This window comes from Nuphar pumila, chromosome 12, assembly GCF_984573655.1.
Source record: "Nuphar pumila chromosome 12, dmNupPumi1.hap1.1, whole genome shotgun sequence".
NCBI lineage: Eukaryota > Viridiplantae > Streptophyta > Magnoliopsida > Nymphaeales > Nymphaeaceae > Nuphar > Nuphar pumila.
Genome location: NC_143260.1, coordinates 79713176 through 79726728, shown reverse-complemented (window position 1 = coordinate 79726728; position 13553 = coordinate 79713176). Strand labels below are relative to the sequence as shown.

The following is a 13553-nucleotide window of genomic DNA, read 5'->3' as shown; positions in this document are numbered from 1 at the left end:
AAGCAGGTAGAGCGAGAGAACACTTTCTAGTCAGTCAGTGGTTAACCCTAGGGGTAAGAAGCCGATGTCTGTCTTGCATAGAACAGATGCCCATCAAGAGCAGGCTCAAGCAATTATAACCCTTAGGAGTGGAAAGCAGAACCAATCGAGGGAGGTTGCAAAAGAAAGAGAGAGATCTAATATTGAGCAATCGGCCCCTACTGTCATACCTTAGGAAAGCGAGAGAGCTCCCTCAACTGAGCCTTCCAAGTACTATATACCCAAAGCCTCATTTCCTGAGGCACTAGAGAAGCCGAACTCATTCAGTAAGCAGGGGATGAAGATGCAGGAAATGCTTGAGATATTCAATCGCGTTCATATAAACCTCCCCCTACTTGACGTCATCTAGCATGTCCCTGCATATGCAAAGTTCCTGAAAGTTGTGGTCCAATGTACCAAAGAAGATTTATCTAACTGAGCAGATGAGTGTAGTGCTTCATCACCAAATTCCACCAAAGTTCAAGGAGCCAAGAGCTCCTATTATCTCTTGTGTCATAGGAGACATTACAATCGAGCGTTCTTTGCTCGACCTCACGGCATGTGTGAACATCTTGTCGGGTTTCTTTTATGGCGTATTTGGATTAAAGGAGATGAAGCCTGTGTCGATGACCTTGCAGCTGGCAGATCATTCTGTTAAGGTCCCACGAGGGATTCTTGAGGATGTGTTTGTCAATATAAAGGATTTTTATTTCTCTATTGACTTCATCATTTTGGATATGGAGGGAGTGGATGATGTGAGGCAGACACCCATTATTCTTGGTCGCCCCTTTCTAGCTATTGCCAACGCGTGCATCAATTGCCACATTGGTGCAATGAATGTTTCGCTTGGCAACAGGAAGATGAGGTTGAATATTTTCAATGTTGTGATGGGCCCTGCAGGAGCGGATGCTTCTTTTCAGGTCGATTTTATTCAAGACCTGGTAGAAGCAAAGCCGGTATGGATGTTGAGTGACCCACCTCAGGACGAGGATGATGCTTCACTCATGGAAGAGGATTATGGTTTGCTTGATAGATTGACAGGAGAAGTGCAATGGACCTGTTAGTTTGAACCACTTCCTGATTTGGCAAAGAAGCCAGCCCAACCTTTCATTGAGAGTCCGCCCGAACTTGAGTTAAAGCCCTTACCAGCTTCGCTTAAGTATGCCTTTTGAGGAAAGGATCAGACTCTCTCCGTCATCATTTTCGTAGACTTGACTGACACTAAGGAGTGTCAGCTTCTTCAAGTTCTGCATTAGTATAAAGAGGTGATTGAATTATCAGTGGCAGATCTGAAGGGGATAGACCCTCCTTTTACATGCATCAAATCATCATGGATGAGGGTGCCAATCTCTCAAGAGAGATGCAAAGGAGGTTGAATCCCCATATGAAGGAAGTGGTAAAGAAGGAGGTGGTCAAGTGGCTGGACGCAGAGATTATATATCTCATCTCTGATAGTCAGTGGGTGAGCCCCACCCAAGTTGTCCTCAAGAAGTCTGGGCTCACCGTTGCGCTGAATGAGAAGAGAGAGAGCGTCTCCATGAGGACTACCACAGGGTGGCGAGTGTGCATCGATTATAGAAAGTTGAACAATGCAACATGGAATGATCATTTCTCGTTGTCGTTTATCGACCAGATTTTGGAGAGACTCACAAACCAACATTATTTCTACTACCTGGATGGTTATTTAGGATACAATGAGGTGGTTGTTTACCCCGAGTACCAAGATAAGACTACCTTCACCTGTCCCTATGGCACCTTTGCATTCAAAAGAATGTCGTTTGGGCTCTACAATGCCCCGACAACTTTTTAGATGTGCATGATGGTAATTTTCTCTCATATGGTTGACGACGTTTTTAAGATATTTATGGATGGTTTTTCGGTGTATGGCTCTTCATTTGATTATTGTCTCTAAAAATTATCGCAAGTGCTTAAACGTTGTATGGAGACAAATCTCATGCCTAGCTAGGAGAAGAGTTATTTTATGGTACAATAGAGGATTGTTCTTAGACATATCGTGTCTGAAAAAGCGATTGAGGTCGATAAGGTCAAAGTGGAATCGATTGCCAAATTATCTTCACTGACCTCTGTACGGCAAATATGTTTATTCTTAGGGCATGGAGGTTTCTATCGACGGTTCATCAAGGACTTCAGCAAGATTTCTAGACCGTTATGCAACATGTTCTCTAAAGATCAACCATTTTGTTTTGATGATGCTTGTCTGAAGGCATTTTTGTCTCTGAAGGAGACCCTGACCACTGCACCTATTCTTCGATCTTCCGATTAGTCAGTATCTTTTGAAATCATGTGTGATGCTTTGGATTACCCGATAGGAGCCATTCTAGGCCAAAAGATAGAATGGAGGTCTCATGTCATTTATTATGCAAGTAGGGCCATCTTTGATGCTCAGATAAATTATATGACCACTAAGAAAGAACTGCAAGATGTAGTATTTGCCCTTAAGAAGTTTTGTTCATATTTATTAGGCTCCAAGGTTATCATTTACTCTGATCATGCCGCTTTACGGTATCTGATGAGTAAAAAAGATACCAAACCACGTCTCATCCAGTGGACCCTTCTGCTATAAGAATTTGATATCAAGATTCGAGATAAGAGTGGATGCGAGAATCTTGTAGCAGATCATCTATCCAGACTAACTGTGGAGACATCCACTGACCAGGGATAAATTGATGATTCTTTCCTGGATGAGCAACTTCTTCACATCGAGCACCTACTCTGGTTCGCACATATCATCAACTTCTTAGTGACCGGAGAGTTTCCTGCACATTAGAACAGGAACGAGAGAGATCGCTTCATGTCACGGGTGAAACATTATTTTTGGGAGGATCCAGAGTTGTTTCGATTATGTCCTGACCAGATTATTCGAAGGTACATCCCCGAGGAGGAGCTCACATCTATTCTGGAGTTTTGTCATTCCTTGGTTTGTGGAGGTCACTTTTCTAGCCAGAAGATCGTTGCAAAGGTTCTCCAGTCTGGATTTTGGTGGCCAACATTGCATATAGATGCTCACGAGTTTTGTAGGAGGTGCTTGCGTTGTCAGCGGACAGGGAGCATTTCCAAAGGTGATATGATGCCCTTTCTTCCCATTCTTGTCATAGAGATTTTTGATGTTTGGGGCATCAACTTTATGTGTCTCTTCCCGCCATCGTTTAGTTTTGTTTATATTTTAGTGGCAGTCGATTATGTGTTCATGTGGGTCGAGGTCGTGGCCACCCGGACCAATGATCATAAAGAGGTGCTTCGATTTATCAAGCACATCTTTAGTAGGTTCGGTATCCCGAGAGCGATGATTAGTGATGGGGGTAAGCACTTCAAGAATGTGCATATTGCTTCCTTACTCAGAAAGTACTCTATATAGCATCAGATTGTTACACCATACCATGCACAGACGAGTGGCCAGGTTGAGGTCTCCAACAGGGAGATCAAGCAGATTCTTGAAAAGACAGTCCGACCAGACTGAAAGGACTCGTCGCAACGCCTTGATGATGCACTATAGACTTATAAGACTGCTTTCAACACTCTGATTGGCATGTCTCCTTACAGCTTGGTTTTGGGGAAGCCATGTCATCTTCCTATTGAGTTAAAGCATAGGGCATACTGGGCGATTAAAAAGTTCAATTTTGATATGGCCCAAGTTGGCGCAGAGCGTAAACTGCAGATGAGTAAGCTTGAGGAGTTGCGAAATGAGGCTTACAAGATTGCCAAGATCTATAATGCTCGAACTAAGCATTTTCATGATCAACATATTTTGAGGAAACTATTTGAGCCAGGTCAGAAGGTCGGGCTTTTCAATTCGCCACTCCATTTTTTTCCAGGGAAGTTGAAGTTCAGATGGGATGGACCATTCATAGTACAGGAGGTGTTCTCACATGGCACAGTAGTTAATTTTGATCATTGTATGAACGAGACCTTCAAGGTTAATGGGCAACGACTGAAGCCCTATATTTTTTATGTTGTGGTTAGTCAGGACATCAAGGTCATTGACCTCGTTGATGAGTAAGAAAGTGCACAGTGTTTGTATGTTGTATTTTTAGGATTAGATTTTTTGTTCTTTCATAATTTTCTTAGGACATGTTTGTTTATTTCCTTGTTCATGAGCATGAATGTTAGATCATGCATATATTGCATTTTGGGCATTTTTATGAGTTATAAACATAGAGACAGGTGGAATCTCTGTAGAGCCAATATAGAGCAGCATCAGGAAAGATTCCACAATGTAGATCAGGTGATTTCTACTACTTTCCTCTTATTTTTTCTGTTTCTCATGTGCATTTATATAGTTTCATGCAAGTATGGGAGAGTGCAACTGAGGACAGCGTCATTCAAGCATGGGGGGATGTAGTTTGCACACCCAAATCTTTTTCTGTCTATGTATCTGCACATTGATGAAAACTCAAAAAAATTGGGCTTTTAAGGAAGGAGTTTGACCTTATATGAATGCTTTACATAATCTAATGTTTTTAGAGAATTTTTAAGCCACAAAAAAAAATCGACACTAATATAGAAAAACATGGTTATTTATGTATTTTTCAAAAAAATGATGATAGATGCATGTTAGAGTTTATTTTGAATCACAAGTATGAATATGCACGGTTTATTTTTGAAAAACTAAGCAAATGAACAAACATTGAAAATAAGAGCTCAAAAAGTGAAAAAAAGCATACGTTTAGTCGTTTGATGTCTTCGTATTCTCCGGTAGTTGGGCTCAGACACAAGTTGAAGTGTTTGATTTTCATGTCAAAAAGAATAACGAAGGAAGCCACTTCTTTGTCTAAGTTAATATCCGTGGCCTATTTTATTCGAGCAAGTAGAGTCTGAGAGGTGTTTACACCTGTTGCCCTAAAGCCATCTGATTTAAGAGCCATCGGCCTGAAAGCCCGTTACATGAACTTTATAGAGAGCCTAATAGATGTTGACATTACACATGACAAGAAGTAAGTTATACGTAAAACTATAAAAATGAAAGGTCTAGTGACTCGAGCAATTAAGTTCGAGGGATACTTTGTATATGGTGCCCTAAGATCGCCTGGCGTGGGAGTCACTGACCCAAATCTCATTATGCGGGTTACGAAAACTGAAAATTTGATATAGTGCTCAACAAAAATAAAGTAAAAGTATGAAAAAATTAAAAAACTGGAGAAAAAAAAGAGAAAGAAAATTAAGAGCATGAAAGAAAAAGTTCACTGCTTAGAAATAAGTATTGAGAAAACCTATGCAGAAAATATATGAGTGAAGATAAATAAACAATGACATGTGTGTATTTAATTTTTCGAGAATAAAGCATAAATGATTATGGTTTTTCTTAGAAAAGTAAAAGAAACAATTTTACTCTGTAGTGGCATGTAAAAGGCTCTAATTATGTTGTGAAAGTGTAATGGTATGAAATATTTATGAAAACAAACTCCTTAGTTGCCTAATGCTTCTTGAATTTGAATCGTATACATGCGTGATAGATATGTTTGTGGTAGCATCACTGCAAACCCTCACAAGACCTTACTCATCCACCGGGGTAACCCAAGGGAAGAGCTTGTTGCATATGCTAAATGCAACCATGATTCCTACAAAAGTGAGTTAGGCCTTTGCTTTGTTAGTTTATTTATTTTTGTTTTTTGTTATTTATGGTCAGTTTGCTCGAGGACTAGCAAACGATAAGCATGAGAGAATTTGATCATGCATAAGTTTTACATTTTATTCATTCATTTTTATGCATGATACGTAGAAAAATCGCATTAAAAATCCATTCTTATCAATAATTTCGAGAAACTATTTTAAATTGAAAATAAAGAAAAAATTGCATATTTCAAGCTCTTCCCTGCATTTTTTTGTGTTTTAATTAGTTTAGAACTTTTATTTATAGTTTAATTAGTTTAGAAGTGTTCAACTAATATTTTAATTAGTTTAGAAGTGTCTTCTCTTTGAAAAGACATTTTTCTAGAGGTGGTCTTTTGGAAATTTCAAAAATTAATTGGACCACTTTTGAAAAATCGTGTGACCTACATTTTTTATTATACAAACTAATTTTCCAACAAAGTGGGGTGTCTTCTCTTTTCGAAAACATGCATCTGCCTCCCTCCCTCTCTTCTCTTCTTCCCCCGTTTCACTCTTGGTCAGTTTCTCCCTTGGTTCTTCCTTTCCCTCTTGTTCCTTTCCCTCTTGTTTCGTCTTGCTTCTAATTCCTGCTATCGTCGGCTTCTCCTTAACCCCATCGTCGGAGGTACGTACAACTCAAAAGTAAGACCACTTCCTTTTTTCTCAACCCCTTCGTCAGAAACGGATCAGAAGGTACGTTTCTTCTCTCTCGTTTCTCTATAGTTTCATAGTTTTAGTTTTTGCATAGCATATATCATATCATTGCATGTAGTTTGATTTATTCATGGCATATTCATCACATCTAGTTTAGATTAGTTTTATTTTTCATCATCTGAAAATATAAAAAGAAAAAAAATATTTATAAAATAGTTTAGTTTAGCCAATTTTCTTAATTTATGCATAGAATAAAATTATTTTAGTCAAATCGATAGATTTAGTATAGAGTTTTCTGATATTTTAGTGATTTCAATTCAGTTCATGTTAGATTTAGGTTAGGTTAGTTTAGATTAAATTTATGATATCAATTAGAATTAATTTAGTGATATTTCTGAAATAGCTGATTAGGGTTTTGATACTAATTTTAATTTTTATTTTATTTTTTGGTTCTTAGATCTAGTGTCTCCGACTATATTTATTAAAAAGTTAGTTTTTATTGCATGAATCACGTCTTGATAGTTTTCATCATAATCAAATTTGTTTTAATTAATTGTGATTGTCATTATTTAGTAACTAATTAGAAATTGATAGAGTAAAATAAATAGAATAATTAGATTTCTTTTATTTATTTCAACCAAATGAATTAGATTTAATTCTTATTCGTTATTTGTTAGATCTATGTTAATTCAATTCCAGCATTTTGATTTTTGTTAATTAAATTAGACAATAGTCGTTTTATTGCTAAATTATCGTTTTTAATTAAATAGAGTAGCTTAGCCGAATTAGATATTAAGCATTAATTTTTTTGTTACAGTTTTAATTCAAGTCAAATTTTAGTTTCACAACAATTAGAATAGTCTGGTAATTAGTCTTATGCCATTAGATTAATTAGTTTAGCATAATTAATTTAGCACAATTAATTTAGATTAAAACTACTTAGTTGATTATCTTCTTATTTCAATTATCGGTTTGGTTAGCATAGTTTATATTAGTGATTTTTTTTATTCATATTTGTTGTAGGATATTAGTTTAATTCATGACAATCTAGATCTGAGGGTTTAGTTAGTCTTGATATTTTTTTTATCCTTCATAGTCAAATTAGTTAAATACATCCTAGCCGATTTCCTGCTTTTGATTTTTAATTCATCAAATTAAATAGTTAGGTTAGTTATTTTATTATTGTTTTATGTTTGTTATTTAAATTAGTTCAGTTATGAATTCCGTACAGTATGATTAGAGGTTACGTGAATGTTAAGGTTAGTTAGTTAGGTTAGTTAGATTTAGCTTAAATTTTAATATTGCATGTTTAGTTAATTTAAAATACAATAGCAGGTTCTTGCATTTAGAGTGAATTTACTTAAATTAAGTAGTTATTCTAGGTAGTTTAGTTAATTCTTCATGAGTTTGCTTCAGATTTATTAAAGAAGTTGAATCTGCACAACATATAGTTTATTAGATTCATTTAATTGTTTTTAATTTTTGTCTTTTAGTAGTTTGTTACAAATTAGTTTCTTGATAGTTAGTTTCTTTTGCTATTTTTTCATTTAGTGATTTAGTTTGTTACAGGTTAATTCATAGTTGTTACATGTAGCTAGTTTGTTTTTAGTAGTTAGATTCTTTTTTTTTGTGATTTTTCTTTGAATTAATATTGATTTTCTGTCTAGTTTCTTTGTGTTTTGTTCCTGTTTTATGATTCTGTTTTGTAGGGAAGCGGTTGGACGTGTGGTAGCCCCTTAAAAGTACTCTAGAAGAACCCTCTGAAATCCTCAAAAGGCTCTTCGAGCCCCTCAGAGGGGCCCTTTGAATAAAATATTAGTATCTCTTATAAGTCTGCAAGCAAAAGAGGAAAGCAGTGAAGATAAAAAGGGACTAGAAGCTCAAGCATTGAAGACCCTTCTCCTTTTATTTTAGCTGAGGATTTATTTTATTTAATTCATTGAGTTTGTAATAAGGCCACTTAATTATTATTTTTATTTACTTAAACCCTCTGCAGAGAGTCTTACTCTCATTTAATTAATTAATTTTTAAGACAATAAAGAATATATTATTTTTCTATGAAATACAAAGTGTTTCGCCAGTTCTCTGAGATCGACCCGGACTCCACCACTCGTGCGAACCAGTTTTTAGTATTTGGTGTTCAACTTTCACACTATTTTTATTGAAAATATTGTTTTAAAAAATATATTTCATAAGACTTACACCATTTCACAATTGGTATTTGCAAATGTCGGCAAACATTTGTGGATCTCCTCAAATAGTATTTACTTAAAGAAGATTTGAAGGTTATATTGGCGAAGTTCATACTGTATTTGTGAATGTATCATCGAAGTGCAAAAGTCTAGGACATTTGCAACTGGTATTTATGAATGTCGATAGACATTTGCGAATCTCCTCGAGAAGTATTTACTTAAAGGATGTTTGCAAGTTATATTTGTGAAGTTCATATTGTATTTGGAAAGGTCATAATGTATTTACAAATGTCTTATCAAAGTATGAAAGTCTAGAACAATCAGAATGATATTTGTGAATGTCGACATACATTTACAAATCTCGTAAGGAGTATTTACTTAAAGGAGGTTCATGGGTTAATATTTACAAAGTTTGTATTGTATTTGCGAAGGTCAAATTGTATTTACGGATGTCTTATTAGAGTGTGAAAGTCAAGAACATTTGCAACTAGTATTTATGAATATGGGCACATTTGCATATTTCCTTGAAAAGTTTTCTTAAAGGAGGTTCACAGGTTATATTTACGAATGTCATACCATATTTACGAATGTCATACCATATTTGCAGAAGTATCATCAAAATGCAAAAGTCAGGCTATTTACGAATGTAAGCAGATATTTAGGGATATCCTCAAAGAGTATTTACTAAAAAGATGTCCGCAGGTTATATTCACAAAGTTTGTCTGTATTTGTGAATCAGGTGTTCACAAAATCTCTTTTTTATTGAAGGGTTATGAACATTCTACAGCATAGTTATATATATTGTGAAGCTAAACAGGTTTACATGTGCAAAAGGCAAAAATGTCTTTAAAAAGTTGAGAATCAGCCATTTTGAACATGCGAAAGATTTTATCAAATTGCTAGGTATTTCGAGAAACACACCGTTTAGCAAGGACAGTATGCTCATTTTCCAATAAATAAATAACATTAACAGAAGGAAGCTGTTGTAGGCTGTAGGGAACAATTTTCTTCGTCCCAATATTTTCTTCTTCCACATTTACATTTGTAAATTGAACAAAAAATAACATGGCCTGCTTCAAGCATTGAAAATACAGACCAAGGATTCCTGAAACCAACTCAGTCCATAAGTTTGTACCTCTTCTCCTGAACTCCCGTAACCCCCATTTGAATCTCAATGATGGTATGCAGTGGGACCTACAAAATGCACATAAATATAATAAGGACGATGTTGGTCATTGTTTAAATCACATTCCAGGAATTCAGTCGTCATTACCTCAATGTGAGGAATCTCTTTTAGAGGTTTATCTGCAAAATATGCATATAATGCTCTCAATACTGCCTGTAGCAAAAAGAGCTTCAGTGTTTCATTATTATGTTCCCCTCCAGAATTTTCCAACTGTAAATAAAGCTCTAACTATTTCACCTGATGTGAGATCACAACCACCGGTGCACGCTGGCGCTCTAGCTCGATAATTACAGGCTCTAACCTTGATAAAGTTGGTTACCAATTTCATGAAATTACAAATAACAGATTAACAAAATGTAGCTTGGATGCACGCAAAGACTAACAAATCCAGGCTGCTAAAACAAATGAAAACAAACTACATACCTTTGAATGACATCAAGGTACGACTCCCCCCGATGATATCGGTATCTGAGTTTGTCCTTTTTGCGAGCTCTGAAAAAATAAGATGCACACTGTGAGAAGGCATAGCAGTAGATATCCGGTCCGAACAGCACATATATGTAGAAACAAATATGGTTTCACTTGGGAATTTGGGAAGGAGAGAATGACAAACAGGAGGTCAGTTGTCTAGGAAAACATAAAGCTGGTACTTGTAAAATTAAGTATCAAATTTTTTCATGTATAGGTCGGCAACAAGAGGCTGCACCAAACAATCACAAAACCTGAAGAACACTTCCTGTGAGACCTGTTATCAGGAAGAAGCTAATAACTTTAAGACAGTTCAAAACATGATGACAAGGGTGCTAAAGCCTAAAACCCTACATGGAATTAGAAAAAAGTAATAGTGCTAGGGACCTTTCATTTGCTAAAAAATAAGAAGAATATTTTGCATAACTGAGAAGATATATATTGATTACAAAGGCAGGAAAACCACTATTAAGAACTAGAGCATAATTCTAGTGAACTAATACTAGAAAAAATCGATCTGATTTACTAAAATTAATGAAAGTTATTTTTTCCAATATAACTTTAAGAAAGTATTGGGACACAAATAATCCAAAAAGAAAAAACACAGGGATCTATGGATCATATAAACAAAAAAGAGGAAATAATCTACAGTTCTGCATCAAGGAATGTGCCCTTTTACTGTCAAACAAAAATTATGAGAAGACCAAACAATTGACTTTTTAAAACACGATCTAACATAAAGTCACTACATATAAAAGGAAATTGATCATACAACAGTACAGCGTATAAGCACATAATAAAGAAATAGGGAACTGCAACAAAAAGAAGAAAATGTCTCAAAGGTTTGGTGGATGGAAAATGATAGAAAACCTTTTCATTTCAACTACAGAAGTTGAAACATAGAAAAAGTTGAAGAGTCGACTTAAGCAGATTATCATCCAAAACCAAAAATTGCTTAATTAGTGAAGTAGGACATACTCGTACTCTTCAGGCATGTTTCTCTTAATTTCTTCATAAGTCATGCCATCACATACTCCTGCATTGATCTCATCTAGGGCACGCCATTGTATCTGCACACTTTGAACAAACTTTTTAGAATGGAAACTAGATCAACAATTTATTTAAACGAGACAAGAGATATGTCATGATAGCAACAATGTCAGAAGCTTAGGGGATACCTTAGGGAAACCAACAATAGGACTTGCACTAAGAATTGTTCTCTGAAGAGTGCTAGTCCATATCTAGTTAACAAAAAGAAAATTAGGCACTTGTAGCATCACTGTAGTAAACACGGGTGACAATATGATAAGAGGTTCCAACAACCAACAGGAACAAACTGTAACAATACATCGAACTTAAACATAATTCAGAATAGATTGTCAATTAACATTTCAGCATGGTCAATAACAGGTCTCCTGTAAGGAAATACGAGCCTTCACAAACAAATATCCATCAAATAACAAAGTGGATTCAAACACAAAAGTGGCCACAAAGAGCACACCCACAACCCCACAATGGGCACACCCAAGAAGGCTCATAAATATAAAAATATATATTTTATTTATGTTCATCAAATATGCAAGAAGGCATGTTTGGAATGAGGATTGCCCCCTTTTTATACACACAAGAGAGGCCCTATAGAGCAGTTGGAGCTAGTCCAACGGCTACATTTGTAGGTAGCCGTTGGACTAGCCCCAACGGCTAGTCAACCAAGGTCAACAATATGTTGACTTGGTCAAAACGGGCAAAAAAGAAAAAGAAAAAGAAAAAACAGAAAACATGTTTACACATTATATATATAATATATATATACCTATTGTTAAATTATGTAATCAAACTTGCAATTTCGTATATATATTTTATATATATAAGGTAATACATATACATATATATAATATATGTATATGTATTTACCAATTATATATATAAAATATATATAGTCATAGTAAGGGTAGTTTAGGAATTTTACACATATTCTTTTTCGAGAATATGTTTTTTGTATTTTCTTTTTTTCTTTTTTCTTTATTTATTTTTGCTTTTGCATTTAATGCATTGTACATGCATTGGGAGGGGCCCAACCCACTAGTCGTTGGACCCCTCCAACGGTCACATTTGTGACCGTTGGAGGGGCTCCAACGACTATGTGGAGCCCCTCCCAAGGCCTCCTCCAAAGCCCTATATATATGGGCAGCTCCTCTTGTATTTCTTCAAGGGATTTGGGATTATAGCCCAACCTCTTTAGTTGTTTATGAATCTTATGAGTGCAATTGCACATTTGTGATTCGGTGTGTTGTGCTTGTTGTGCACAAGTGTTCTTGAGTGTGTATGTTCACACATTTATTTTCAAGGTTATTGTGTTATCAACTAAAGTATCTTGTTGAAGATACTTTTACATGGTATCAAAGCCTCGTTGAAGAAGAAGAATTGCGATTCGCCTTGCATTCCTCGGGAAGCATGCCTTCAAGTTTTTTGAAATAAAAGAGGATCATCTTCTTCGAGCAATATTTTAGGAGCCTCTTTTGTCAAGAAAGACGCAAAAAGTAATTAAGGTACATACTATCTCTTGCATTCTTTCCTCTCTAATGGGCGAGAAAGACTCATTTCTCTCTTGGGTTTAAGCTTAATGGCTCAAACTATCATGTTTGGGCCGGTAATATGGAAGCCCATATTAAAGGAAAGGGGCTTTGGGGTTACGTTCATGGATCCATACCGGAACCGGAACCCAAAATTACCATTGTTGAAGGAGGGGATATTAAGATCCTTGAAGGGGATGAAAGACAAAAGGCCCTTGAAGAGTATTCTAAGAAACATGATGATTGGGAAATGAAGAACTTCAAGATCTTATCTTGGATTTTCTCATCCGTTGAGACCAAGATAAATGCCAACATCATCAAATTTAAAAGGGCTTCCGAAGCTTGGGTATATCTTGAGAAAATGTACACCTCAAGAGATCTATCCCACAAGTACTTTCTCCAAAAGAGGGCTTTGACTCTCCAACAAAATGACATGACCATTTGGGAGTACTTTGCCGAATTATCCTCTATTTGGGACGAGCTCGCAATTCTTGAACCTAAATGGAGTGGTGAGGCAATCGAATTAAGGCACAAACAACTTGAAGAAGACCGGTTCTTCAATTTTTTAAATGGCCTTAGACCCGAATTTGAACAAGTTCGGTCCTCTCTTCTCTCCGCCTTCACATCCCCCTCACTCGAAGATGTTATCACCAAGCTAAGTGGTAAAGAAACTCGTATGGGGATTGGCAAAAATAATCCTAGCATTCTTGTTACTTCCTCTACTCAAGAAGATAGTGAAATGGCTAATGCCGTGTCAAGACCGGGAAATAACATGAGGACATATAGACCTCCTCATTTCAAGAATCAAGGTCAAGGAGGAAATGATCGGTATGGCAAAAGAGACTATAGCAAAGT

At 36.0% G+C, this 13553-nt stretch overlaps 2 protein-coding genes across 2 annotated transcripts in view; one reads left to right on the top strand and one right to left on the bottom strand.

Annotated features, from left to right (window-relative positions):
- The first annotated feature begins 461 nt into the window (after positions 1-461).
- LOC149821052 (uncharacterized) lies at positions 462-1082 on the top strand. Its single transcript, XM_089981889.1, has one exon. It carries the CDS (start codon positions 462-464, stop codon positions 1080-1082), a length of 621 nt encoding a protein of 206 aa, XP_089838015.1.
- A 6864-nt stretch (positions 1083-7946) lies between these two features.
- LOC149821051 (6-phosphofructo-2-kinase/fructose-2,6-bisphosphatase-like) overlaps positions 7947-13553 on the bottom strand; it is a 227871-nt gene continuing 222264 nt past the window's right edge. Inside the window, exons 18-23 of the mRNA XM_089982049.1 lie at positions 11304-11366; positions 11104-11195; positions 10081-10149; positions 9895-9958; positions 9745-9810; positions 7947-9665 (exon numbers count right to left, since the gene is read on the bottom strand). Of these exons, the coding sequence (XP_089838175.1) occupies positions 9588-9665; positions 9745-9810; positions 9895-9958; positions 10081-10149; positions 11104-11195; positions 11304-11366 (432 nt within the window). The 3' untranslated portion in view covers positions 7947-9587. The remainder of the gene's footprint in view (positions 9666-9744; positions 9811-9894; positions 9959-10080; positions 10150-11103; positions 11196-11303; positions 11367-13553) is intronic.

Bases quoted from the DNA above. Each gene is read 5' to 3' on its own strand.
- LOC149821052 (XM_089981889.1), top strand. From the start codon at position 462: ATGAGTGTAGTGCTTCATCACCAAATTCCACCAAAGTTCAAGGAGCCA.